We start from the raw sequence: 26,925 nt of genomic DNA, 5'->3' as shown, positions 1-26,925 counted from the left end.
TGCTATACCCACAGACGTACATTTCCTTAAACGGAAGGGTCAGGAAGGGGTGAGTGTCAGGCTAAGTCCCCAGTCTTCGCTCCCGGGTCTCCCAAGTTTCCGGTTTGGCCTGCCACAGGCTGGGTCTGAAGACCTCCAGACCTGCAGGGGGCGTCTAGTGCAGTGGGACAACCTCCCGTGTGTGGCTGGGGCTGTGCAGTCATGATTACCACGGAGGCAGGGGCAGAGTCCCCGGAACTTGAGGAGCCGACGTGGCCCTGGGTGAGTGCGGACCCAAGCAGGAATAGGCGCGGGGTGGGTGGTACAGGCTCAGGGGCCTCGACTTCATGGCCCCACCCCCCACCCCGCTCCATAGAGAGACGCCCCGATCCGGGAGCTGGTGCAGCGCATCCACCAACTGCAGGCTGAGCGCGCGCAGGCCTTCCGCCGACTGGAGGAGTAAGTATCAGCGCGGGGGCGAGTAGGGAGTCGCCGAGTTCAGTCCGGTCCGCTCCGTAGGTGGGCGTGCTCGGGGGCGGAGCTGGGCCCCCACGCAGCTGCATTGGCAGAGGCTGGGTGGGGTTTGCAATGGGGATGCGGGGTGGGGTTTGCAATGGGGATCCAGCGTGCATCTCTATTTCCTGACATTCCACTCCGCGAGACATTTCTCCCTTCGCCAAGCGCAGCGGCGCAGCAGTAGGGCTGTTCAGTGTCCCCCATACTCGAGTCCAGGGACACTTCATTGGGGGCGAGTTTTCAGGTGGCCGACGTGGATGGGATGCAGGGCCTGAGAGTCCGAGGGCGTGGCCTCAGGGACCCCCCCCCCCTCCCCGCCCTTCCTGCAGAGGCCACCGCCAGTACCTGCGCAGCGGCCCGTCGTACGACTTCCAGCGCTACCGGACCACAGTGCACGAGGTGACCCAGGCCTTCGCCACCGCGTCGCGGGAGGTGCTGGCAGTGGAAGCCGAGCTGGCTGGCCCCAGAGCGCAGCCACTGCTCGCGAGCCACGTGCGCAGTTTACAGCAGCTGGAGCAGACACGTCTGGCCACGGTGAGGCCCTGCCCCCAGCCACTAATCCCTATTCCAAGCCTAGTCTCTTCCGCGGTGGCCTGCTGGGCCCACTCTGTACTACTTGGGCGAAAGGCCAGAAGATTCGGTCCCCCAAATCCCAGACCCTGCTGCTTCCTAGTAAAGCTTCATTTGAGATTCTCTAGCCTCCCAATTTCCACCTGTCTCCCGAGACTTAAGAGGAGATGTTAGTCCCAGAACATGTCTATCCATCCCAGGCTTTGTCCCCAGTATAATGCTGTCCTGGATGACCCACTCTCCCCTACAATGCTCCTTCCCTCCTCTGGCTCTTCCTCAGGTCCAGTCCTCAACCTTCTGCTTACAGGGAAGAAGGATGGGTTTTCAAATACGTCCCCTCTGAGTGACCCTAGTCTAGGTTCTGGGCTACTCTGCCTCTCCAGCCAATCCTGGCTGAGATACACTTTCCAGGCTAAATCCGCGCAAAGCCACGCCCATATCTCAATCTACACTGGGATTCCCAGGCCACCGACACTTCTGGCATTCCAGGCCCAGTCTGGGCTTTAGGCTTACTTCCACCCTGGGACTATAGCGCCCTGTCTCATCCCCAGAGACCATGAGGCCCCACCTACTCTGCCCCTGCAACCAATACCTAGCTGACTGCTAGTCTCATGCCAGGCCATTTTGTGGCCTACCTAAAGCTCTGCACTGACTCTAGGACTTGCCTACTCTTCCCTCTCTTCTGGAGTACCTCTAAAGTGAGTCCCAAGCTCTTCCCGCTTAAAGCACCACCCTAGCCCCTCCCCACTGTGGTCTTCCCACCTTTGCTGCCTTTCTCCCTGATTATGTGTGGGAGGGCAGAGGGTGGCCTCTGCCTGCTGTGATATTCCCCCTACTGCCCTTGGACACCTCCCCCTTATACCAGGTGGCCCTGCTGCAACTGATGGGGGCACCAGAGCTGACAAGGCAGGAGGACACCTTACAGCTGCACCAGTTGAAGATAAAGTGAGTGCCTCTTCCCAGTGGACTGGCCATGCTAGATTTTTACATGGGCCAGGCATACACTCCTAGCCAGGTGTGTCCTGGTGGACCCTCTGGACCTGCACACAACCTGTAGTCCACACTTGGTGGCTCCCAGATACCTCACTGTTCATTTCTGGGACAGCTACATATCTCAGACACACCAATTCTGTTCACATGGCTGGACTTGGAGCTTGGACACAGTCCTCCAGGCTCCATCAAGCACACTCCTGCACATTCCTGCCTTCACTCCCCAAAGCACAGACATATACACCCCTCAATGTCTGCCACAGTAACATTATATATACATTCTCCTGATCATAAACACCCACCCAAGATGGCCTTCTCTGCCCACTGTGACCTACAGGACCACCTCTGCTCCCAAGCACCCACATGGTCCCCCTGGCTGCTAATGCTGCTGGAAGCTTGGTGGCAGGCAGGAGGGCCCAGGGCTTGCCACAGCCCCTTCAGAGCTGCACAGTGGAGGCTAATTTGCCCCATGTGGATTTTATTTATAGTTCCCATCTGCTCTTATAGGGTAATTAAAACCATGGAAGCCATCAGTGAGGTTCTCCAGGATCTCAGGTTTGATGCAGATTCTGCTGCTGAGTGCCGGTGACTCCCCAGGGACCCGCTGAGGGAGATGGGAAATGGGTCAGGTGGTGCACAGCTCTGATTGCTAGCTGGCTGGGGTCAAACCCAACTGGGCTGTTGGCCCTCCTGGAAATCGCCACATCTCCCACAATAAAGAACCCTTCATCTGTAGCTGCTCTACTGTCTCTGCATCCTGTGGTGCTGGGGTGTGTATACCTGGTGAGGGGGCCTCACAGGGGCATGATTGAAGGGATGAAGACTCCCTCCCTCCAAGCTGATGAACTCCGGGGGAGGGGGCTTCTTTTTTTACTGAGTGAGCAAGAGAGAAACAGAGGGAGACAGGGACAGACAGGAAGGGAAAGGTAAGAAGCATTAACTTGTAGTCGCAGCACTTTAGTTGTTCATTGATTGATTCTCACATGTGCTTTGACTGGTGTGTGTGGGGGGGGTATGGAGATGGGATTCCAGCCCAACTAGTGACCCCATGCTCAGGCCAACGACCATGGGATCATGTTGATGATCCTACACTCAAGCCCCGACCTTGGGGTTTTGAACCTAGGACCTCAGCGCCCCAGGTCAATATTCTACCCACTGCAACCATCACCAGTCAGACCACTCTTGTGTTTTGACTCACACTCTCCAAGGAGCTTAGAACCAGATAATTCCAATCCTAGGAGAAAGAGTGAAATTCTGGGAAGCGCCCTGGCCGGTGGCTCAGCGGTAGAGCATCGGCCTGGCGTGCGGGAGACCCGGGTTCGATTCCCGGCCAGGGCACATAGGAGAAGCGCCCATTTGCTTCTCCACCCCCCCCCTCCTTCCTCTGTCTCTCTCTTCCCCTCCCGCAGCCAAGGCTCCATTGGAGCAAAGATAGCCTGGGCACTGGGGATGGCTCCTTGGCCTCTGCCCCAGGCGCTAGAGTGGCTCTGGTCTCGGCAGAGCGATGCCCCGGAGGGGCAGAGCATCGCCCCTAGTGGGCGTGCCGGGTGGATCCCGGTCGGGCGCATGCAGGAGTCTGTCTGACTGTCTCTCCCCGTTTCCAGCTTCAGAAAAAAAAAATACAAAAAAAAAAAAAAAATTCTGGGAGGCAAGGATTTCGATTGCAAAGGTTAATCAGAAATCCTCATGCAGTCCCCACCCCAGGCCTCTGCAGCCCCAAAATCACCTTCACAATCAGGGCACCTAAATAGCTCATTTATTTTAAAAGATTCTTTGGAGGAGTCCTGGGTGAGGGGAGTAATGACTCCCCTTCACCCTTAGCCCTGGGTTCTGGGCAGTTTGGCCAATCCTCACACCCCAACTCACTGAGTACACCCAATGATGGCCTTGCATGGAGGCCAGAGATGTGATCCTTGGAGTTCAGAGTGCCCACACCAGCTCATGCCATGGGTACTTGGGCACCATGAGGTGAGGGTACAGAGATGGCTGCAGTCTGGGTGCAGCCCTGGGACTCCACGAAGTAGGGAGGGCAGCCCCAGCCCTTAGAGCTTATCTGGCAGGACCTGCAGGCAGAGGGGAAGCCAGGATAAGCAGGGAGCCTGGGAGGGGACAGCACTGCAGAGCAACTGAGGAGTCCCCCTCCCATTCAGGCACTAGCCCTGCCACTTTAAACTGGGTGACCTTGGTCAGGGTACTGCCTCTCCCTGGGCCTTAGTTCCTCTTCTGAGAATAATATCTTTTAGGAGATGTTTGCAGGTAAAGCCCTTGGAAAAGGGCCATGATGCAGTAGGCCCTCAAACACAGTAACTTGGACCAGTTCATTCATTCCTGAGAATGACGTTCCACTTTGGACATTTTCAGAGTTGGGTAATCTTACTAGGCTAAAAGTCACAGGACCAGGCACACAGATGGTGCTAAGTAATGCTGATAAATAAAACTGAAGGATGAGAGTGGGAGCCCACCACCTACTGGCCATCAGGAGGGCCCTTGTCTCCCCATATCACCCATCCACCTGGGCCCTCTTACCTCTCGCCGCGCTGCGTCTGCCCGAGGGCAAGATCCCCTCGTCCTGTGCTTGGAAGGAAGGAGGTGGTGTCTAGGGGCTGCGCACCTACCTTCCCATCCCACCCCTCATTCCTTGCCCACGGGTCCCTCCTACCTGGTTGCGGGTCTTGTGTGACTTCTGCATCCAGGCTCGCCACTGGTCGTAGAGGCGGAAGCTGAGGTTTGAGCAGTACGCGTGCTTCTTGAGCCAGCCCAGAAACTGCTTGAGCTCGCGCCGCACCGGCCCCGAGCTCGGCTCTCCGCCCCGCGGCTCGCATGCCCCGCCGCCCGGGCCCGGACGCTCTGGTGGGGACGGAGCGGCAGCGTCAGGGCGCGCCCGACAGAGGGCGTGCGCAGGCAGCAGAGGAAGGGTCCTCGAGAAGCTTACCGCGTTCCCCTCGGATACCTCCCCCCATTTCCCCGAGACCAGGTCCTCCCCATGGTCCAGCCCAGCTGTGCCCCTGAAGAGGTGGGAGGTAAGGAAGGGAGGGACTCCTCTACATCTCCAGGAACCCGATTCCTGTGGCTTGAGCCAGGTGTGGGTGGAAGAGGCTGGAGGAGAAGGTGAGAGGCCAAGTCTGGAGGGATCACATTCTGAGACAGAGCAGGGGGCAGCGAAAGGGAGAGACATACAGAGGTAGAGACAGATGGGGGCAAGAGACAGGAGGTGAAGGGAGGGCAGAAGCCATGGGGGTCAGCCAGGGAGGGATAGAGACCCTGGAGAAGAGAGGGAGAGTGACAGAGAATGGAAAGGAGACAGCCCTTGGGAGCGTTAGCCAATAGAACAGGGAGCTGGTGGGAGGCCTGCTTGTCAGTCCAGATGCTGGACTCAGCCAGCCCCAACAGGCCGGCGGATAAGGACATCGGCCTCACGTCATAAATAACACAAGGGACCCGCTGACAGGCCCTGGCACAGCTCAGGCCCCTGCTGGCCTCCCCCAGCCTCCCTAGCCTCCTCTGCAGACGTAGGGCCTGCTGGCTCCTGTGCAAGAATCACAGGTGCTGGGCACGAGCAGGGGCCAAGGCTCAGCCCCTCCCAGTCATGCTAGCTCCCGCCTACTCCAGAACCTGGAGGGCCCCACAATGGGGGCTGGGGAACTGGCTAGAGCTAGGCTCTGTCCCTCCCTGGTTCTGGAACCCTCTCTGGGCCTTAGTTTCCCCATCATCCCAGGAGAGATTGTGGGCCTGGACTTCTAGCAAATTGGGTTCAGATCTCTGTGTGACTTTGGGGGCTAGCTAGACCTCCTGGGGCCAAAGTGTGCTCACTTGAGAAAAGGGGCCACACTTGGGATGAAACCATGGGGGTAGCGGGGCAGAGAGCCTGACATGGTGTTCATTATGAGGGTACTTTCCATTGGTTATTGCATCTCACCTCCACGATAGCCTGAGACAGGAGCAGTATCATCCCACTTTCCAGATGGGTAAGCTGAAGCCAGATATTTCTAAAGACTTTATTCATTTTCCGAAAGAAGAGAGAGAGAGAAGGGGGGGAGGAGCAGGAAGCATCAACTCCCATATGTGCCTTGACCAGGCAAGTCCAGGGTTTCAAACCAGCGACCTCAGTGTTCAGGTGGATGCTTTATCCACTGTACCACCACAGGTCAGGCTCCAGATATTTCAAGTAACATGTTTCATATCATTTCACAAAGGAGAGAATGGAGGTCCATGGCTCAGAGGAACCCCAGATGGCAAGGGGAGCCAGACCCAGGGCCCTGATTATCCCCATTCCCCTACCAGGGTCAGAAGGGGAAACTGAGGCTCATCAGAGAGTTGAGTTGGCAGCCCATCAGCCTTGGAAGCAGGGGTCTCAAACTCACTTGCCTTTAGGGGGTGGGGAAGGGATACAGGTGGGTGAAATGGGCTTGTTAGGGACGGAGCAACTGGAGATAGAGGATCCGGGTATGAAGGGGCAGCCTTTGCTGATAGGGGCTGTGGAGCAATGCTGGCTGTGCCCTGTTACATTTTCTACACAATTTTTCTAGGGAATTTAGGATATTTGTATTAAAACTTCATGATTCTAAATGTCTACAAGTAGGTTTTTTAAAATTTCTTTTCAAATGACAAATCAAAGAAAATAGATGGGGGGGGGGCAAATTCTGCCCAGAGGCCACTAGTTTGAGACCTCTGCTCTCCTAAAAACAAACAAACAAACAAACAAACAAGAAAACAGATGCCCAGGCTGGTTTATGGCTGGTCCCATAAACATCCAGCCTGCTGGGGTGCTCACCACTGCGAGGGGTGGAGGCGGCCGTGGGGTGGCTCCACTCGCTCCAGATCCCTGCCTTCTTGGAGCCATATATGCCAAAGGGGTTGCACCGCACTTGCACAAAGTAGACCGTGCCTGGCTTCAGGCCCGCCAGGCGACATGAGGTCTGGTTGCTCACGTCGTCCACCACCTGGGCGGCAAGGGCAAGGTCAGAGGCTAGGGCTGGACGGAGCGGGAATGGGGTTAGGGGCGGGGGCGGACACCTTCCAATCCACACTGTCCTCCACGCGGTAGCGGATCTGGTACTTGGCTTGGAAGAGGAAGTCCTTGAGGGCGGGTGGGGAAACCCAGCGCACGCTCAGCTGGTCCTCCAGGCCCCCGACGCGGCTCACATGCACATCGGGCGGGGGATCCGTGGTCACTGCGGGGCGGGGCAGGGCGGGGCTTAGTTACGGGATTTTAGGACCTGGCTGGCTCCTGTCTAGGTCCAAATCCCAGAGCACGTGGTTTAGGTGGCACCTGCTTCCATTCTCTTTCCTCTTAGGTCTCCCTCGAGGACGGGTGGATTACATTAGACAATATTCGGGAAACACTCAGCGCCTAGGAGCACTCAATTAATGTTAGCTGTTATCACCATTATTATCTATGACAAGAGAAATGTAATCCTATCTTCAGAGAATCCTGTAAAAGCAGACACTGCTTGGCCCATGATATATTTTTATTATTCCCAGGAGGCCAGGGGGCCATCACCACCCATCTCCAGCTCCTTCCCACCTTACAAAGGTTCTTACTATGACAGCCTTGCTGGGTGCAAAGGAACAACTGAAGCTGAAAACATGCTCACCATAGCTTCAAGACTTAAGGAAGCAAAGCAGCAAACAGGCTAGAGTGGGGGTGGCTCCAAGCCAGGATGGATCTCGGATCCTTCTGGGAGCCCTGTGGGAAGCAGGGAGAACTGGCTCTCCCCCTGAGGCCTTAGTGAGGAGCGGAAAGGGTTAAGGCACAGGCCTGCTCAGGGCTGAGAAACACCCTAATTAGATTAAGCCCAATTCTGCTGCAGATCATCCATTTCCTGCCTCCTGCCTGCCCCCCCCAGCTCCAGGCTGTGGCTTCCTGGGGTGCCTCAGACCTGTGTGCCCCCTCCCTGCTGGGGGATGGGAGCCCTCCAGCACACCTGGGCTGAGGAGGAGGAGGGGGCCAGACCAGGTGTTCTCCACAGAGTGGAACTCTCCTGGCTGAATCAGGGGGTTGCAGACTGATAGATACTCCCCTCCACAATCAGCAGGGTTAGACCAAAGATGCAGCCACCGCTGGGCTTGTGGGGGGGTGTCAGATCCCCCCCCAGGGGGGGTGTCTCACCCACATCCAGGATGTCCAGTGTGAGCACATCTGAGCGGGCTGAGCCCAGCCTGTTGGTAGCTTCCACCCAGATCTCGTAGGGGGTAAAGAGGGCCAGGTCCTTGGGGATATGGCAGGAGTGGGGTCCCACCGTGTGGTACTCCTCACACGTGTTGTCCTGCCCATACCACCTGCGGGGGTGGAGGGGTGAGGACACATGAGGGTCCCTTCAGGGCCTCAGACCTCACTAAATCAGCCTCAGAGTTCAGAAAGGACACTGGGCTGGGAGAGGGCAGGCTTAGCAAAGGCCTCTTAGCCAGGTTGGGACACATGTCACCAAGGGCCACTACCAACCTCAGCTTGTACTTCAGGGAGTAGTTCGTGTGGAGGAAGGTCTCCCCATGAGCCCCTGGTGTCCAGCGGCATGTCAGGTCCTTCATGTTCTTGGACCAGCAACTGATGTTGAAGGGTTTCTCTGGGGGCACTGGGGAGGGGGTACAGGAGCTGAGGGTCTGGACCAGCTCTGGACAGGCAGGGAGCCACTCCTTGGAGTGGAAGGAGGGTGAACAGGGTGAATGTTGGCATGACCCCCTGCATGAGCTCTCTTGGGGACCATGGTGGTGGGGGTCTCCATGTTCTCATTCCCACCAAGATGCCCACACCTCTCAACCCATGCAAGTGTGCGTGCCCACCATCCAGCTCTGAACCAGAGGGCCTGTGATTCATGCCCCTCTTCAGAGGGAGACACTGTTCCCAAAAGCTACCCTTGAGCAACCTGGAGACCACTTACAGCCAACATAGAGGCAGGAGCCTGCCAGGATGCTGCCATCTTGGGCGTGGCACACGAGGTTGTCCCCTGACTGTTGCCTGGATCCATTGAGGTTGGCCAGGGCAAGGGCCAGGGTGGAGGCGTTGAGCACTCGGGAGAGCTCAGAGGGCAGGCGGCGCCCGTTAAGAGTCCAGTAGAGGCCCTCTGCGGTGGGGCCTGGTGGGTCCCCATGCACTGAGCACGTGGCCTGCAGGGAGGAGCCGATGAGGAGTGTGGGGTCCTGGGGACTGATCACAGCTGTGTCTGGGGTCAAAGAAGAGGGCCTATCAGGCCTGTGATAGAGCTGCCCTGAGCCCTGACCATGCTACTACTTCCAGGACTCATGACAATCTTGCAAAGAAGCTCTTTACTATTATCCCTATTTTAAAGATAAACTGAGGTTTAGTTCATCACTGACCTACTCAAAGTTCAGACAGAAATGCCCACTTACATTCAAGTCACTTTTGAAAAAAATTATTGATCTGAGAAATATCGATTTGTTGTTCCACCTATCTATGCATTCATTGGTTGATTCTTGTATGTGCCCTGACCAGGGATGGAACCCGCAACTTTGATGTATCATGACAATGCTCTAACCACCTGAGCTATATGGCCAGGCTCAAGTCATTTTTGCTTTGTATATAGTTCTGACAAACCCTATACACTTTTTTTTTCATTTCACTTTATTTTTGGCAATTAGGAATAAAATATTGTGAGTTCTTGTTCTTATATCTCCAGGGCCTCACACACTGTAACACTGTAGGTGACTTTGTGCAGGGATTCTCTATGAAAATCTTGCTCTTTTGTGGATTAAAAAAAAAAAAAAGGCTCAGCCTGGGCCAGGTAACTCAGCTGGTTAGAATGTTGTCCTGATACACCAAGGTTGTGGGTTTGACCTCAGTAAGGGCACATACAAGAAACCACCAATGAATACATAAATAACAAATTGATGTTTCTCTCTCTCTCTCCTTGCTTCTTTCTAAAAATCAATAAATTAAAAAAAAAAAAAAAGACATTGAGATACCAAGTCCCCTGCCTAAGGTTTGACTGAGGGAAAAAGCACACTATTCAAACCCAGATTTTTATTTGTCTCCAAATTCCTGCTCTGTGCTGGAATGGAAGATTTCTGGGGCAAACTCTAGGCTCCCAACAACCATCCAAAGGGACTTGACTCAGTCTCTTGACTCATTTTTCCTAATCTGCATAATGGGAACAAGAAAGTTCCTGGTCCTCAGAGCCCTTATAATGATCAAATTCTGAGAAGTGACTTCCTAAACTAGGTTCTGTGAGTTGGGTGCTGAGAACTGGGCCTTTCTCAGAGACACAGTGATTGATGCCTCCTCTTCTTCTGGCCATTGGGCACAGCCTAGAGCTCCCTCTTCTGGAGATCAGAACCTAAGAGGAGACTGCTTTACCCACAGGAAAACCAAGGGCCAGAGAAGGGCAGGGTACTTACAATTCTTCCTGAGTCTCAGTTTCCCCATCTGGGAAGTAGGCATCATGGTATCAAAAACACACAATTGTTTGAGAGAATTGAAAATATTGTTGTAAGTACAACCCTGTGGGACCTTTAAGCCAGGCTGATTGGGTTCAAATGCCTCCAGCTCACTGGATGTTTGGTCCAAGCACTTTACCTCTCTGAGTCTCTGGGCAAGGAGCCTTTCCCTTGACCAAGAATAGTTGTGGGGCCCTGGCCGGTTGGCTCAGTGGTAGAGTGTCGGCCTGGCGTGCAGAAGTCCCGGGTTCGATTCCCGGCCAGGGCACACAGGAGAAGCGCCCATCTGCTTCTCCACCCCTCCCGCTCTCCTTCCTCTCTGTCTCTCTCTTCCCCTCCCGCAGCCAAGGCTCCATTGGAGCAAAGATGGCCCGGGCGCTGGGGATGGCTCTGTGGCCTCTGCCTCAGGCGCTAGACTGGCTCTGGTCCCAACAGAGCGACGCCCCAAATGGGCAGAGCATCGCCCCCTGGTGGGCATGCCGGGTGGATCCCGGTCGGGCACATGCGGGAGTCTGTCTGACTGCCTCCCCATTTGCAGCTTCAGAAAAATACAAAAGAAAAAAAAACAAACAAACAATAGTTGTGGGTACTCATTCATTCATGTATCATTCATTGATCACCTACAGTGTACCAGCAGCTGGGGGCACTATGGTGACAAGATACCCAAGATTCCTACCCTGTGGGCCTTGAATCCAAGAGAACAGCAGAAAAGTAACAAATATCTAAGAAGAGAAATTGGGAGAAAGTAAATCACAAGTCAGTAGTGGCAACTCAATGGCCCAGGAGGTCTGGGGAGGTGGCATTTGAGCTGAATAAAGTAAAAGAAGTAGTAATGAAAATATGTAGGAGAGCATGTCCAGGCAGTGGAAGCAGTAAATGCAAAAGTCCTGGGGCAGAAATAGTAGGAAATGAGGTCTGGAAGGTCAGCAGGGGCCTAACTGACAAGGAGTGTTCCAGGGTTCTAAACAGGGGATCCCTAGGCAACTGTAAGAAGGGACTATAGGGGTGCAGAGGGGAGGGCAGTCCATCTTCCCAGAAATGGCAGCCAAGGACGGGATGATCCTGGTCCCCTGGGATGTCCCTGCCCCCAATGCCAGCGGCTGCCTTATGCTGGCCTTCACTGCCCCAAATGGGAGAGGTGGGGTGGATATGGTTCCAGGGTCCAGCCCTGATGAATTTTCAGGGCAAACTTGGCTTGAGAGCCATGTCTTGCTGGAGCCTAGGATCACAGTTGCGTTTGAGGCTTGGCCCAGGGCTCTCCGGAGGTCTCGGCATCCGTGCGAAGGAGCTGGCTGAGAGGGCCAGAGCCGAGGAGGCGGGGGAGGCCGAAGGGGGTGGGGGCGGGGCCCGGGGGAACAGGGGGGGAGTAGGGTGGGGGGGGGGGAGTGAGCCTTTGGCGGCCGGGGGCCGCTCTGGAGGTCCCAGGCAGCCAGCCGCTCACTAATTCGAATTCCTCAGGCATGAACTCGGGTGTGCCAGCATCTCTGCCCCGGCCCACCCACCACTTCCTGCCTGCCCCCACCCCCAGCAGGGTGGGAGGCACGGGCAGGCCAGGCCTGCCCCGACCCCAGGCTCACTTCCATCCCTAGGAGGATAGGTCACATCCCTCCTGCCCTCCCACCCATCCTCACAGCCTAGTCAGGAAGGGTCTTTCTAGGGGGTCTGGGCTGGGGGGGGGGCACTGCCCCTCAGCCACCCCGCCTGGCCTGGACTAGCACTGCCGGTCTGCCAGCAGCTGCAGCTGCCCTCCAAGAGCTGGGTGGGGGATGGGGCGAAAGGGCAAGGCCAGGCGGGCCTGGACAGGCCAGCTCCCCCACCCCAAGCTCCAGCAGTTAAGGTCAGAGGAAGGCCTTCTTCTCTTCCTGGGATATGGGTGCCAATCCCAACTGGAGCAATCGCCTTCCCCTCTCCTGTTCTGTTTCCTCTTCCATAAAATGGGAGGAAAATATACCCTACCTGCTGGGGAGATTAATGAGATGAGATTGCAAGGTCCAGAGTGCCTAGGAACTATTAAGATTACAGCCCTTCCTAGCTCTGGGGTCCAGCCCGCCTCCACACTCCCCAAATAATGGGTCAAGGCACTCAGGACCAGGATGCACACATTCCATGGCAAAGCAGCTGGGAACAACCCACTGAAGTTGGCGGGGAAATTGGCCTGATTTGGGGGGGCCCTCCTAGAAGGCTCCCTAAAGCAGATCCCTGGGCTAGGCTTTTGGACAGCCCTCCGCCCTACATCCCTGCCTCCCCGCCATTCCCACAGAGCTGGGGCCTTTAAAAGTTTTTTCCTTCCCCACTTCTCAATCTGGAGCCTCTGCCGTTATTAAAAAGGAACACCATGTGTTTTAAAAGGAAAAAGTGTGAGATTCTCTGCAAGCAATGCAGGAGGGTGGCTTCCATCCCAGGGTCCCCACAGGGGTCCCCATCTTTCATCCCGCTGGTACCTGCAGACACTTTACGACATACCCGCCTGCTGGTCAGGTGCTAAGACACACCGTAAGTAGAAACATATTGCTGAGGTGTGAGAATCTTTTATTTAATTTCTCCTCCCTTAAAGGAAAAAACACCCGTACAACCACCACCACCACCACAACCATCCCTGCTGCTCTGCAGGCTGGGAAACAAAGCCTGCTAGGAATATTGGCATTCAGGCACTGCCCACTGCCTGGCAAAGTCATCAGGGATCCAGGGAGAGCCTGTGGCACCCCTCACCTGCCTAGACGCTCTCCTCTGCTGAGGTTTTCAGCAAATGCTCCTATCAAGCGCCTAGACCCTGCCTCTCTGGAGGACACAAGGAGCCTGCAGACAGCTCTTTGTAGTACAGGGCAGCTTGGGCAGCAATGTGTGTCCACCTAGGGTGACCTGTGCGTCTGGACATAGTGTGTGGAATGACTATGAGTGCCTAGGGCAGGCTGTGCCTGCGTTTGTGCTCCTGTGTTATAACCCCTGAGGAATGAGTGTGTGACCACGAAAGTGTGTGTGCCAGGGATGGAATGTGTGTGCGCTCCGATGGTGTGCCAATGTGCATCTGGGATGCAGTGTGTGCGACTGAGGGCGAGGGTGATGGGCCACAAGCCAGTGTGTCTTTGTGTGTCTCTGGGTGTGTCCCAGAGCGGTCTGGATGTAGAGACCGTGTCCTAGAAGGGGTGTGCATGGGGTGGGAGACAGACAGTGCTGGAGGCCAGGAGCTCCTGACCGGGCGGGGGTCTTGGCTTGCCCGGCTGTGGGTTTCCGGGCCCCCCCAACCAAGGCTGGGCCCGCGGTGCCCGGACTCGCTGGCTCTTGATTCCTCTCCCTCTCACCCACTGGCTTACAAAGATTTCTCTTGATGGAGGCTCACAGCTCGGCGCAGCCCGGCCGGGAATGGTTCCGAGCGGCCCCAGTGGCTGGGACTCCGCGAACCCCCGCGCGCAGTGTCCCGCCAGGGGAGGGCGGCGGCGCCGGCCCGCGGAGAGGCGCGTCCCCGGGGACCCCGGGCCGCGCGCCAGGCGGCCAGAGCCACCCCCCTCCCGCCCCGCCTTCCTCTCGGGGCTCATCCCTCCACCCGGGTGGGGTGCTTGGGGCCGGCACCCAGCGCGCCTTCCGCGTGCGCCCCCGCCCAGGAGCCGAGTCCCGCGGTCTCCGCGGCTCGGAGTGTGCGGACGCTGTTGCGTGCGCCCGCCGAGTCCCAGTATGGAGAGGGTCCCAGGCCTCGGCCCCCCAAACTCCGGGGGCCAGGCCGGGCGTATTCGGCCCGGCGGCCCAGGTAAGGCCTTGGGCGCGGAAGCCGAACCCTCGGGCCAATGGACCGCTGCGCTGTGCGCCCCGCAGGTGAGGGCGCCCCGAGGGCCGTGCCGGGGGCGCCTTCCTTTGTTCCCGGGCCGTCCAGGTGGCGCCTGCGCTCCCTCCCCACCCCCCCGCGGCTGCCCCCAGGGCGCACGCTCTCCGCCCAGGCGGGAAGGAGGGAGCAGGGCGCCGGGTACTCACGGGCTCCTGATCCGTCTCGCGGCGCCCCGAGGACGCAGAGCAGCAGTAGGAGCAGCAGCTGTGGCGGCCGCCGCGCGGATTGGGCGGCGGGGCCCAGGCGGCCGGCGGGCATGGGGCCGGCGCTGCCGGGGGCGCTTGGCGGGCAGCGGCAGCGGCGGCGTGGGATGCGGGAGGGCGCGGGCTGGGCAGCCCGCACGTCGCTGGGCGCGGAGGTCGGAGCAAGTCTGAGCAGCCGAATTGACAAGGCGCTAATGCGCCTCTGGCCCCGCCCGGCCCCGCCCCCGGCCCGGCCCGGCCTCGGGGTGGGGGGGGAGAGCGGCGGGCCCCGCACCGGCTTCTCCGCTGCCCGCCCGCCCGCGGGCACCGCGCGCCCCACCCGTCTGGCCTCCGCCCCGCCGCGCACCGCGCGCGCCCTGTTCTGCGGCCCAGAACCCCCCACCCTACCCCACCCCTACCAGCCTGGGACCTCCCATTCGAACCAAGCCAGCTCCAGGCTCCCCACCCCCAATGTGAGACCTGGCGCCCCTAACTCCGTTTTCATGTTCTCACCCACTTCCCTGCACCCTACATTCGGCCCTGTGCCCTTTCAGTGTATCCTGTGGCACTAGCCTTGGCCCACTCCTACCCCCGCAATCTTGTCTCAGCTCCCACCCCAGCTCTGGTCCCACTACCCCACAGAGTGGCTCTTAAGCCCCTTTACTCCCCAGAGGCCTGAAAGTAGTCCCCTACTCACCCCACGCCAACGGAGCGCACGGGTTTCTCCAGTTTCGGCCCAGTGGACCCTTCTCACTGCATCCCGCCTTTCCTCCGTCCTCTGCGGGCAACCTCAGGCCCAAGTTTTGCTGGAGGGAAGACAGAAAAAGCACGGAGTCCCCGGCTTTCACTCTCGCTCAGCTGCCTTCCTCGCGCGGGATGGGGCTGAGCTTCCTCGGGGCGCCTGGAGGGGCTTCAGAAGAGAGCTCCCGCGTGGGCAGACGAGAGAGATTGGTCCCTGTACAAGCGGGGACCCGGCTCTGTGCGGGTCCCGCCCACGGACAGGAGCGATGCCCAGGAAGAAAGAGGCCCCTCAGACTCATTGACACCCCCCACGGAAAAATCCGCTCAGCGGCCCGCGGGTGGGGTGCGCCACGCAGTGAGTAATCGCTTCGGCGGCCGCCGCCTGCCGATTCCAGGTAACGCCGGCTGCCGGGAGCGATGCTAATGTCTTACTTTTTTGCGCAGGAATCCTTCTCCGTGTTATTTTTGGCAATTGCTTGGGTTTCAGGACCCTCTTCCAGCCCGGACGCCTTACTCCCCTTCTCTCGGTCCTTAGCGGATCAGTGCGCCCAGGATAAAAGGGTTTCTCCAAGGCTGCGGTGGAGGGGCGACTGAAATGAGAGTTCCCGCCCCACCCGCTGTTTGGGTCGAAGCCCCGCCCCTAGCTGCGTGTCCTGAGAGGGGAAAGTCTCTAACTCTCCCTTCACCGGGTTTCCTTAGAGGCCTGGACCCTTCATCCATGTCCCTAACCAGCCAAGAGTATAAAGGTGTCTGAAGGAGCTCAGGAGCCTCCACCATGTTTGCTCAAGGGAACCCTCTACTCCTCCGACTTGGGTCTCCAACATACACCCCACATTGCCAGAAAAGAGAATTGGAAGATAGGGTCCTGGGACTGTGCGCAACGTCCCCCATCTGGACTTTGGATGGTTTGGGGGGAGGGGAGTAAAGTCTTTTACTGGGACTAGCCACGCCTCTGCCTCAGTTTCCCTCTCCACACAGTGGATGACTCCTAGCCAGCCGAGGGTTTTCTGTGGGAAGATGCAGTGCAGCAGAGGGCCCCACAATCTAAATGCTGAGCATAGCACTGAGCACTGGGGGCATGTGCTTTTAGAGCAAAGGTGGACCCCCAGGCCTCAGTTTGTCACCTCAGAAAAATGGAGTCATAATCCCACCTGCCAGATGGATGGTTCAGAGGGTGAAGTGGAGGTGGTAGCTCTTGGATGGAATTGTGTCTGGCATATGTGCCACCCCTTCCAGCACCACCACCATCCCTTCGCTCTTCAACATTTGACTCCCTCCTTGGAGGACTTCAGGCTTCTGGAGCAAATTCTTTTCTTTTTTCTTTTTTGACAGAACAGAGAGACAGACAGACAGGGAGAGTAGATGGGAAGCATCAATTCTTTGTTGCGGCATCTTCATTGTTCATTGATTGCTTTCTCATATGTGCCTTGGCTGGGGGGCTACAGCTGACCGAGTAACCCCTTGCTCAAGCCAGCAACCTTGGGCTCAAAGCTGGTGAGCCTCCCTCAAACTATTTGAGCCCACACTGAAAGTGGTGACCTCGGGGTTTCGAACCTGGGTCTTCCACATCCCAGTCTGACGCTCTATCCACTATGCCACCGCCTGGTCAGGCTGAAGCAAATTCTTGATATTTCCCCCCAATCTCTGATCCTCCCCCAGACATCCCTGGGTCTTGGGAAAAGGCTCCCCCATCCACCCAGGTGCTCAGGCCAGAGACCTGGAGGCGTGCGTGACAACTCTCTCCTTTGTGCATCCCCCATGTCCCATCCATCAGCAAATCCTGTTGGCTCTGATTCCAAAATACATCCCCATCCTGAGATTCTGACTCCCTTCTCCATACCCCATTTGGGTCCAGGTCCCACCACCTGCCTCTGGGGTGTTGCCGGGCCTCCACCTGTGCTTCCCTGTAACCTTCCTGTCCCCATTTGCACTGGAGGTAAAGAGAGCTTTTAAAATGAAACAGGTCTCCTCTGCCCAGCCACACTCTTCCTCTCCTCCCATTTCTCACCCCTCCTCTTCTCCATGCTGCTCTATCCCTTCCTCTCCCTCACTGCGTTCCAGCCACTGCAGCCCCATTTTCCCAACCACATCAGGCTGGGTCTTTGTATGTTTGCTGTTCCCTCTGCAGGGGTGCAATCCCCCCAGGTCTTCCCCCTGTTAGTGCTTTCTTTTCCATCAGGTCACAGGTCAAGTGTCACCTCAGAAGGACCTCCCACCCTTCCCAAGCACTCTCTATCCCTTTCCTTTTTTTTAAATGGTCTTGTAACATAGCTTTTCAAACATCGGCTTTCTCTGGTGACTTATTTCCTTTAGTAAACTGTGAGTACCCTGAGAGTCATTAGGACCCCATGTTGAGCCCAGGACAGGAGAAGAGCTCAGTGAACATTTGCAAAATGAAAAGATAGAGAAGTCTCAGTCCCTCCAAGCAGCAAGAAAACTCAGTCCCAGCAAATCATGCTGCCTGGTGTCCCAGGCAGGCCTATGCCCCTAAAATTCTGTGTAACCCAAACCAGTAAACACCCCTCTCTGGCCCTTACCTATAGAAGGGTATATGTATGGATCCTTTGGATTTCTCAATCCTGTCCAGCCCTGTATTGGAGTGTGCTCTCTGCCCGCCAGGTTACCTTAACCCTATACCTTTGGCCTTAAGGAAAGATTTGATCTCTGAGTGTACCTTTGCTTACCTTTGGTGCCCCTGAGGCTTAACTCCTTCTTTCCAGTTGCACCATCTCTTTGTACAGGAAGAGGAACCAGCATTGATGGAACTTCTAGCAAATATTGACCCAAGTCCTTGAAGGTGTCTGGGAATGTACTGAGGGGGCGTTGGAGAAAGGGACCCATATGGGTTGGGGGAGGGGCTTCTCCTAAAGCTTTCAGCCTCTGCACCTAAGGGCTAAGCTGGGGGAGACCCTTCATCCCTAGCTCCTTGCATTTTAGGGCACTGAGGTACCATCAGGTACAACATCATTAGGGTCCCATAGGGACCCAGAACCTGTGGGAATGAGGAGGGCACAGGGCTGCCTCTCCCAAGACACCACGCCCCATGTTTAGGGCTCAGCATGAGATTAGCTTCCTTGTGTTTCAGGCCAGTGTTCCCAGGAAGTGGTGAAAGTGAAATTGAGGACCTGGAAGGGTGTGTGTGTGTGGCATAGCAAAATCAGGTTCAGAACCTGTATGCATAAGACCGTGTGGCTTTATCATTTCCACCCAGGAAGCCGAGCCTGGGGAGCTAGGATGCTTGGGTTACAGGCATTGGAGGTGAGAGTCTCAGGGTTGCCTAGGTCCAGGTCAGGGCCACTGCTCTCAATTATGTAGGCCTGGATTCTCTACCCCTCTTGCACTCTGGAGAAACTTCTGACGTCTGGGGTCCAGGAGGTGCTGGCAGTAGAGAGGGGGCTTTGTATCCTTTCCCCCCTCTCCCCACTGTCAGCAATCGCTGGCGCCAAGAGGCCCTCCCTTCTCCCCAGCCTGTACCCGACTTGGGGGTGAGGGTGGCAAGGGACAAAGGACGCTTGTCCGATGCCCGCTCTGACCTCGTTCGCTGCTTCCCGGACGTCGGGCCGCCGCTGATTCACACCCAGGCTGGCCGCAACGCCCCTCCTCCCCCGCCCGCCGCCCCCACTGGGCCGCCCCGGGGGGTAGGAAGTATGGGGGGGGGGGACGAGGGGCGGCGCCGAGTCAACTTTCCCTCTTAAGCCCCTAAGGAATGTCGGCGGATTTCCTGAAATCCGACCCTGGCCGCCCGCCGGCCCTCCCGCCCCTCACCTGGACCTGCTCCCTCAGGAACGGCAGGAGGGGCGAGGGGGCTCACCTGGGGGGCCTAGGTCAAATCCTCCTTCCGCTCCTGCCCCCAGCGGCCTCAAGGAGCAGAAAGGGGGGGGGGATTTGACAATTAAACCTTTTTACTCCTCTTCAGACACCTAGACCAGCGGTCCAACTGCCTCAGTTTCCCCTTCTCAGAAGGATTCGGGGTGTCCTTACTTCGTGTTGCACTCTAAGCGATGCTTCTTAGTCCCCGACGTGCTCCCCTCAAATCTTGCCCGTCTTTTTGCTTCTCTTGCTTGTCGCCTAGATCGACACTTTTGGCCACCCTGAGCCTCAGTTTCCTCATTTGTAAATTGGAAAATGCTACTAGTAATTCCTAATAGGGTTGTTACAAGAAAATGTCTGGGAAGTGTTTTGTTTGAGATTAATGCAGGACGGTAATTGTGGAAGGCTTAAGCATTTGGTGCTCTGGAACTGAAATGTGTAGGCTTGAATACTAACTGCCGAGGGGTCCTGGGGCCCAGGTTTCCCACTAGTGAAATGGGGATGTTTCCCGAGGCGCCGGACTGGTGCACGGTGGGTTAGACGCGGGGTTTCCCCACACTGCGCAAATCTCGGCTGAAGGCCTTCCCCGCAGGGTCGCCGCGGCCTAGCGGGGAGAGGAGGAGGAGCGGAGCGCCGGGATCCAGATGTTCGGGGTTCACCAGGCACAGCCGCGCCTGATTAAGCCACGTGGGGGCCGGCGAAGGCCGGGGAGATGAAAGCGCTGCGGCTGGCGGGGGAGAAAGCGTGCGCCATTCCATCCGCCCCCCAACCCCGTTCCTTCCTCCTGGGCCGGAACCTGCGGCGCCCTCTGACCTGTCGACCCCGCGTGGCTGCCGGCTCGTCTGCGGGGACCGAGTGTAAAAGATGTGTGGACTGCCGCTCCACCTTCGCAGGCACCTGTGCGGGACACGATAGCCAGAAAGGGTCATCTGGCAGAGGATCCAGTTTAAGAGGGGCGCCCCCACTCCCATCCCTGACCGAGAGGAACTAGGGTGATCTGCTAAGGCTAGCTTCACGGGGATACAATTTGTCACCAAGTTTTATGGAATCCAGAAGTGTCCATTTGTCCCATTTTCCCAAGAGAATTAGAAATTTTAGCAGCACTTTCACACCCCTATCTGCACCTCTGCTCCATGCCATTCAGCCCGGGACTAAGGTGCCCCCAGTCTGGGGGAGCAAGGGCTAGTTCCCCCAGATCTATGAATCAGTGCGGAGCCAGAGGACGGCGAGGCTGGGGATCCCTGGAGGGTTTGGGAGGGCTTCTCAAAACAGGGAAACTGTGCACAAGGCACCGCCCCACCACTCGGGTGTCAAAGGAAATAATGCCAGGGACCTTCCCAAGGCCTTGTTTGAATCAGCTCTACGACCCTCAAGACCCACTATCTCCACTCTGGGTGGACTCCAGCTACACCTACCTCCTTTCAGAACAAGCTCCTCCCTGCTTCAGGTTCCTCGCAGTTCCTTCTGCCTTGATTGCTTGGTTTGGCCCGCTGTAACGTAGCCTCTTCCGGGAGGCCCTCTTTGATACCCTGGTGAATAGACCCTTCTATTTTATTACTCTATTTGTTCCCTTTTGGCACCTAGTTCAGGCTGAGATTCCCCTCTCCAGTGGATACGAGGGAGGTGTCAGGGCACTTCCGAGATAGATCAGACGTCGGGGGCCGCTATCCACCTGCCCGCATCCCTGAGGTTCGGCAGCGCCACAGCCCCGCCCGTTCTCCGCATCCTCCACCCCCCCTTCCCAGGCTGCCTCGCTCGGGTGACGTCATCGATCCAGTCCCCGCCGCCGCCGCCGCCGCCGCCGCCGCATCCTCCACGCCTGCGGGAACCGGGGTCCCGCGCCCCTCGCGCCTGGCCGGTCAGTCCATGGCTCCGATGGCGCTGCTGCCGTTCCTGCTGCTGCTGCTGCAGCCTCCGCCCGCCACAGCCGCGCCGCCGGCCCGCGACCCCTTCGCTCTGCAACTCGGGGACACGCAGAACTGCCATCTGCGTTGCCGCGACCGCCACCCTAGCCCGCTGCCCTCGCAGGTGACCGCAGAGGCGCTGACCGGAAGACCCGCGATCTCCCGATGTAGGAGGGGTTGGGGATGCAGGTCCCATGGTTGGGAGCCGGAGACAGGTTCCTATGAAGGGGAAGGGATTGGAAATGGGGGGTGTCTCTCCCATAGGGTTGGGTCCTTCTGGCGGGGGAAGGGCTGGGGTCTCTTGAATGGGTGCAAGTGCAGGCACCCGGGTCCCCCGATGGGTTGGGAGTGATTCTGCCTTGGGGAAGCGGCAAGGAGTCCTTGCGATAGGGGAAGGTATTGAGATGTGGGTCGTTCCAATGAATGCGGGTTACGGGGCGGGGGCGGGGCGGGAATCTCTGAGCAGGAGTCGGGTAGGGAGAGTATGGAGAATCCTAAAGCCACCTAGCCTGCTCTGGTTACACTAAGCTGCGCAAAGAGCGCAAAGACACTGGGGCGCCCAACCCCCACTTCCCTCTAGCCAGGCAGTCCCCTCCGCCTCGCCCACCATCCTTGCCCACCCAAGCGACTTTCATATACTCCTCCTTCCACCCACTCAGAGCTACCAGCCCTCCCTGTATCCTCACCGCCCAGTCAAGCTGGATCCCAATCCTTCCAGGCGTGAAGGGTGATAAAACCTCCTCTGCCTGTAGTCAGTTGGTTGGACCGTGGTCTCCATATGCCAAGGCTGCGGATGGATCCTGGTGAGGGCATATACAAGAATCAACCAATGAATGCTAAATGGAGCAACAGATCGATGCCTCTCTTTCTCTCTATTCTCCCTCTCTAAAAATCAATAAATAAAAACTAAAAAGAAAAACAACTTCCTCTAAGTCCCCCCCCCTTCTTTCTCAGGCCTGAGAATTCCCCTCCATCTCGTCCTTCCTACCTGGAGCCTTTAGGGGGCCCATTTCCCTCCATATTCCCCGGGTTTTCTGAAACCAGCGTCCTCCAATGTCTATCTTCCTTCTCAAGCTTCCCTTCCACTCTGTCCTCCTCAGAGCTAAGAGCCCCCACTAATATTCTTAGCTTTATCTTAATATCCCTCGATTCTTCTACAAAATCTTCTACCTACTCCCCTGAGTGCTTCCAGCGCCCACGTCCCCCTGTCCCTCTATCTGGCCTGAGCCCTGTGTACCCCTCCCAGGAGGAGCCGGAGCAGGAGGACCCCTCCAAGTTCCATAATGAATATGACAGGGCCATCTTCATCAGTGCTTGTGAACGAGGCTGCCGCCTCTTCTCTATCTGCCAGTTTGTGGCCAGGAGCTCCAAACCCAATGCCACTCAAGCTGAGTGTGAAGCAGGTGAGGGCTGGCTGGGTGGGCCAGGGTGGGGAGAGGAGGCCTGGGAAAGCTGCCCCCTGTCACCTTCTCCTACCCCTGCAGCCTGTGTGGAGGCCTATGTGAAGGAGATGGAACAGCAGGCCTGCAGGGAGGGCTGCTGGAGCCAGAACCCTGAAGTGGAGCCCAAACCAGAATCCAAGCAGAAGGTGAGTGTTCTCCCTCCTGCTGCTCTGGGCTCATACCCCTTTCTTTATACCCTCCCAAAATCTACACTCATGACCAGAATCTCCCAGGCTCTCCAGTTCATTCTGGGCCTACTGTGTATCCTTGATTAAGAATGTCACATCTCAAACCTCAGTTTTCATCTCTGTGATATACCTCCTCTCCCCCCAGCCCACCACCTTGCTGGAAGTATTTGTCTTGTTCCAGGCCTGACCACAGCCAGTCCCAAATTCCCTGTGCCACCCAGGGGCACCAGGGACAGAATCATGCCCAAGGAACCCAAGGTCACACAATTAGAGCTGTGCAGAGGTGGCATCTAAAGCCAATGCCACCAGGGCTTATAACCACCCCTCAACTAACTCATCTTCAGTGCCACCAGAGTTCACTTTATTGAGCACCGTCTGCATGCCAGGTGCTAGTCTAAGCATTTTTCTTATGGTAAACAGGAAACCACTGTCTTCTGGGGAACTCAGAACTGAGGTTCAGGGAGAAGCAATCTTCCAAGCACATACATACTGACCTCCCTCCTTCACCACCCTGGGAAGAAGTAATAACTGCTCACCTGTTAATAACTGTTCATGTATAGTCATGAGTGAGTCTGCGCAATGTGGCATCACAAGAAACTGAGGCACAGGAAATAATTCATCATAGTCAGAGACCCATGAGCTAAGATTCCACAGAAAGCCCTTTTTCCCCTTCCCCTATTTTCCTCTAGCCTGCCAGTCTTTCACTGTTCATAAAAGCACAGAGCACTATCATTCCTTCCTATTCTAAGATCTCTCCTGATGCCATCAAAAGAAGAAGAATAATGATGGCAAAATTTTTAATAATACCAGGTATTATATATTAAGCACTTGTGCTGTGCCATTATCTAGTTGAAATCTTCTAGGCAGTTGCTCAGTGGTTAGAGCGTCGGCCTTGCATATGGACATCCTGGGTTCGATTCTCGATCAGGCATACAGGAGAAGTGACTATCAGTCTCTCCCTTTCTCCCTTTCCTCTTCCTATCCTTCTTCCTCTTCCACAGTCAGTGGCTCAGGGCACTGAGGATAACTCTGTTGGAGTGCATCAGCCTCAGGCACTAAAAATAGCGTGGTACTGGGTACTCAAGCATCTCGGATCCCAGATGGGATTGCTAGGTGGATCCCAGTCAGGTCTCATGTGGCAATCTGCCTCACTATCTCCCCTCTTCATACTTAAAAAAGAAGAAAGAGAGAAAAAGAGAAAGAAAGGAAGGAAGGAAGGAAGGAAGGAAGGAAGGGAGGGAAGGAAGGAAGAAAAAGAAAGATCTTGTAGCAACCCCAAGAGGGAATCAAATCATTCCCATTCTAGGGCTCAGAGAGGGCAATCCATTTCCCTGGGGCACTTAGCCAGCCAAATGCAGCAGAGGTCTGTGTTTCTCCTATGAAGTCCCACTACCTCAAACCACTCAGTGAATTCCAATCACTATGGAATCGCCCAGGTCCCTTCCCATTGGTCAGTGCCCTACCTTGGTCATATTTCATGCCTTGGGCTTCCCCCTCAGCAGAACAAGGTCCTGGAAGCTCAGAGTGGGGCTCTTTCACTTCTCAACCTGGTTTCCACTCTCTGCAATGACATTGTCAACTCGGCCCAAGGCTTCGTCTCCTCCACCTGGACATACTACCTGCAGACTGACAATGGGAAGGTGGTGGTGTTCCAGGTGAGGGCATGGTAGGGGCCACACCACAGTGGTAGGTGGGTGGTTAAGGTAACAAGGTGGGATACATTAATTCTTGGCTCATGGGATGCAAAGTCTATAGGTGGTCATGCAAACTTCAGGTTCAGCTGCATCTAGGGGTTAAGTGTTTCACTTTACCATTTGATTCTGCTTTCCTTTGTGGTAGCTTTATTTCCAGGCAAGCACTTTACTCATGATAGCAGGTTGGATGCCTAAGGCTCAAAATCACAACTTCTCTGGAGTGTTAATTAAGCGGGAATTTACTCTAATTGGCCCTGGCTGCCATGTGACCACCTCTCAGCCAATCCCTGTGATTCTGTTGGCTTGGTCTAGACCATGTTCTTCCTTCAGGAGTTGGAGGTGGGATCAAGACAAATTGAGGGGTCCACAATAGCCGGAAACAACATCTCTGACATCACAGCCCCAGAGGAGATTGTCCTTCCAGCACTTGGAGGGACTAGGTGACAGCTGGGCATGGGACAGTATAGCCATGTGGGGCACAGAGAGGTGCTTCCCAGAACCAAGGTGATGCCTTCCTAAAGGGCTTCTCTGTGTTGTCTTTTTCTTGGTCCAGACCCAGCCTGTGGTAGAGAACCTAGGGCACGAGGGGTCTCATCTACAGCGAGTAGAGGTGACCTGGCGGGGATCTCATCCTGAGGCCTTGAAGGTGCATGTAGGTAAGGTCTAAGCCTAGATTAATGTTCCTTACACGGGTAGCTCCACTGCCATAAGGAATCCTGGGCCTGACCCGAGGTGGCACAGTGGGATAATGCATTGACCTGGAACACTGAGGTTGCCGGTTCGAAACCCTGGGCTTGCCTGGTCAAGGCACATATGGGAGTTGATGCTCCCTGCTCCTCCCCCTTCTCTCTTTCCCTCTCTCTCTCTCCTCTTTGAAAATTGAATAAAGTCTTAAAAAAAAAAAGAATCCTTCTGAAAAATGAATCCTCTAAGACTGGGATTTCTGTCTCAACCCCTGGAGTTCTGTGGTCTGTCTCCCAGGGTTCTGTGGTCCATCTCCCAGGGTTTTGATCTAATCCAAGGATCCATGACCCATTACACCAGGTCCTGGTCTCCTTTCTCCTCTCTGGCTACTGTGGTCTCTAGCGAAAAACTTGGTAACCCCTGAAGAGCAACCTGTTTCTCAGACCCTTTAGGACCTTTGGACAAAGTGAGGAAGGCTAAGATTCGAGTCAAGACCAGCAGTAAGGCCAAGGTGGAATCTGAGGAGCTGCAGGACAATGACTTCCTCAGTTGCATGTCCCGGTGGGTAGCAGAATCCTGGGGGTGGGGTAGGGTTGGGACAGGAAGGGAGGATTTTTCATGAGAGTCACTAAGTGTACCTGCTGGGTTGGGCAGGCGCTTGGGACTTCCTCGCTGGACCCTGGCCTGCTGTCTCTTCCTCTCTGTGCTGGTGATGTTGTGGCTCAGCTGCTCTACCCTGGTGACTGCTCCTGGCCAGCACCTCAAGTTCCAGGTGGGTAGGGCTAGTGGGAAGACCTGGAGGAGGTGTGGGAAAAAGCTGCTCTCTAGTTCTGGATAGAGGCTACTCCCTCTCCATGGAGGCAGGGCCTCTGACTTCTGTGTGATGTTAAGCAAGGTTCTTCACTCCCCTGTGACATGGGGGGAAGAATGCCTGTCCCCCCACCCTCAGTCAGAGTGACTTGAGATCAGGGGTAGGGAGGAGCCTACCAGGGTGGGGGCTCAGTAGCCTGCCCTCCCTCCTCCTTCTTTGTAGCCCTTGACTCTGGAACAACACAAGGGCTTCATGGTAGAGCCAGACTGGCACCTGTACCCTCCCCCATTGCACACCTTTGGGGACAGCTCCCCACCCTACAAGCTGAAGTTGGACCTGACCAAGCTGTAGGCCTCCCTTGGTCCGAACACTGCCAAGGGTAGGGGCTCCTCCCTCCTCACTATCCTGCACCCAGGGGTCCAGGCCAGGGTGGGACCATCCTTGGGCTCCTGTACCTCCAAATCCTTCTCTCTCCCTAGTCCCATTCTTTACCCCTCTGGGTCCTGGGGTTACCATGTCACCACTGGGGGGCAGGATCTGGCCTTTATTCCTTCATGGGCCTCCTTTCCCTGGAGCATGCTACTTTTTGTCTTCTATTGTGTAGTTTCATGAGTATTTGAACCCAAGTTCTGTGCCCCCTTCCTCCTTCCTCCTCTCTCCCCTGGAGGCAGATATGTTTCTGAGGCCTCAGAAACCTTGTTCTAAGGCTCCTCCCTTTTCCCTCCTCACCTCTGGATATCCACCATCATGGGATGAGGACCTTTTGGGAGGAAGCTGTGGGCAGCTTCATTCTGGCAAGGTGGACAGCTGAGCCTGCAATTGCAACATGGGGGTTTGGAGGAATAAACCGTGTATATAAAAGATGCCTTGGATTAAGCCTGCTTCTGTTTTCTTTCCATTGGCCCTTGGAAGGGTGGACTGAATATGGCCATGACCTCTGCTTGCCAGGCCCTTTCTCAGATAGAGGAAGTCCTGGGAACTCCCTGTGACTCGTGGGACCCTGGAGGTTGATCCACTTGGGCTCTCTGCCATCCACTAGAGTCAGCTATGGCAGTGGGAAGGGGGTGGACAAGACCAGCAGGAAATGGGAAGAAGGAGTGAGAAGTTGATGTTTCGCATGTCCCTCCCTACATCCCCCAACCCAATGCCATAGCTCCACCAAATGAGTCTTCAGCCTGGGTGTGGTTACAGCTCCCCACTGTTGCT

General features: G+C 56.3%; 3 protein-coding genes and 1 long non-coding RNA gene across 7 annotated transcripts; 2 read left to right on the top strand and 2 right to left on the bottom strand.

Moving 5' to 3' along the window:
* Window positions 1-156: 156 nt before the first annotated feature.
* Window positions 157-2,790, top strand: REX1BD (required for excision 1-B domain containing). Of its 2 annotated transcripts, XM_066253276.1 has the most exons (5): window positions 158-261; window positions 356-438; window positions 825-1,029; window positions 1,931-2,010; window positions 2,563-2,790. In XM_066253276.1, the coding sequence occupies exons 1-5, from the start codon at window positions 202-204 to the stop codon at window positions 2,642-2,644; spliced, it is 510 nt and encodes a 169-aa protein (XP_066109373.1). In that variant the 5' UTR covers window positions 158-201; the 3' UTR covers window positions 2,645-2,790. The 2 variants fall into 2 exon arrangements, with proteins under 2 accessions (XP_066109374.1, XP_066109373.1); XM_066253277.1 differs by lacking the exons at window positions 1,931-2,010; window positions 2,563-2,790 and adding an exon at window positions 1,617-1,887 and having other exon boundaries at window positions 157-261.
* A 999-nt stretch (window positions 2,791-3,789) lies between these two features.
* Window positions 3,790-14,687, bottom strand: CRLF1 (cytokine receptor like factor 1). 2 transcript variants are annotated; one of them, XM_066269061.1, is made up of 9 exons: window positions 14,410-14,687; window positions 8,934-9,215; window positions 8,498-8,627; window positions 8,165-8,334; window positions 7,069-7,226; window positions 6,827-6,995; window positions 4,715-4,902; window positions 4,582-4,629; window positions 3,790-4,118 (listed from the first exon to the last, which is right to left on the bottom strand). In XM_066269061.1, the coding sequence occupies exons 1-9, from the start codon at window positions 14,519-14,521 to the stop codon at window positions 4,098-4,100; spliced, it is 1,278 nt and encodes a 425-aa protein (XP_066125158.1). In that variant the 5' UTR covers window positions 14,522-14,687; the 3' UTR covers window positions 3,790-4,097. The 2 variants fall into 2 exon arrangements, with proteins under 2 accessions (XP_066125158.1, XP_066125168.1); XM_066269071.1 differs by having other exon boundaries at window positions 4,582-4,624.
* Window positions 14,688-14,915: 228 nt separating this feature from the next.
* LOC136320120 (uncharacterized) lies at window positions 14,916-20,692 on the bottom strand. Its single transcript, XR_010728265.1, has 5 exons — window positions 20,412-20,692; window positions 19,168-19,893; window positions 16,338-16,506; window positions 15,619-15,759; window positions 14,916-15,251 (listed from the first exon to the last, which is right to left on the bottom strand). It is a non-coding gene; the product is annotated as an uncharacterized lncRNA (long non-coding RNA).
* A 77-nt stretch (window positions 20,693-20,769) lies between these two features.
* TMEM59L (transmembrane protein 59 like) lies at window positions 20,770-26,595 on the top strand. 2 transcript variants are annotated; one of them, XM_066269048.1, is made up of 8 exons: window positions 20,770-21,024; window positions 22,147-22,303; window positions 22,385-22,488; window positions 24,033-24,185; window positions 24,778-24,880; window positions 25,352-25,469; window positions 25,563-25,680; window positions 25,942-26,595. In XM_066269048.1, the coding sequence occupies exons 1-8, from the start codon at window positions 20,863-20,865 to the stop codon at window positions 26,068-26,070; spliced, it is 1,044 nt and encodes a 347-aa protein (XP_066125145.1). In that variant the 5' UTR covers window positions 20,770-20,862; the 3' UTR covers window positions 26,071-26,595. The 2 variants fall into 2 exon arrangements, with proteins under 2 accessions (XP_066125145.1, XP_066125135.1); XM_066269038.1 differs by having other exon boundaries at window positions 24,030-24,185.
* The last annotated feature ends 330 nt before the right edge of the window (window positions 26,596-26,925 follow it).

Source organism: Saccopteryx bilineata, chromosome 1 (genome assembly GCF_036850765.1).
Source record: "Saccopteryx bilineata isolate mSacBil1 chromosome 1, mSacBil1_pri_phased_curated, whole genome shotgun sequence".
Lineage (NCBI taxonomy): Eukaryota > Metazoa > Chordata > Mammalia > Chiroptera > Emballonuridae > Saccopteryx > Saccopteryx bilineata.
This window is presented reverse-complemented; position numbering and strand designations above follow the sequence as displayed.

Bases quoted from the DNA above. Each gene is read 5' to 3' on its own strand.
- REX1BD (XM_066253276.1), top strand. From the start codon at position 202: ATGATTACCACGGAGGCAGGGGCAGAGTCCCCGGAACTTGAGGAGCCG. The intron at 262-355 runs GTGAGTGCGGAC...CCCGCTCCATAG, and splicing joins AGGAGCCGACGTGGCCCTGG to AGAGACGCCCCGATCCGGGA. The intron at 1,030-1,930 runs GTGAGGCCCTGC...CCCTTATACCAG, and splicing joins AGCAGACACGTCTGGCCACG to GTGGCCCTGCTGCAACTGAT.
- CRLF1 (XM_066269061.1), bottom strand. From the start codon at position 14,521: ATGCCCGCCGGCCGCCTGGGCCCCGCCGCCCAATCCGCGCGGCGGCCG. The intron at 8,335-8,497 runs GTTGGTAGTGGC...CCACCCCCGCAG, and splicing joins TCCCTGAAGTACAAGCTGAG to GTGGTATGGGCAGGACAACA. The intron at 6,996-7,068 runs GTGTCCGCCCCC...CTTGCCGCCCAG, and splicing joins AGGACAGTGTGGATTGGAAG to GTGGTGGACGACGTGAGCAA.
- TMEM59L (XM_066269038.1), top strand. From the start codon at position 20,863: ATGGCTCCGATGGCGCTGCTGCCGTTCCTGCTGCTGCTGCTGCAGCCT. The intron at 22,304-22,384 runs GTGAGGGCTGGC...CTACCCCTGCAG, and splicing joins TCAAGCTGAGTGTGAAGCAG to CCTGTGTGGAGGCCTATGTG. The intron at 25,470-25,562 runs GTGGGTAGCAGA...TGGGTTGGGCAG, and splicing joins TTCCTCAGTTGCATGTCCCG to GCGCTTGGGACTTCCTCGCT.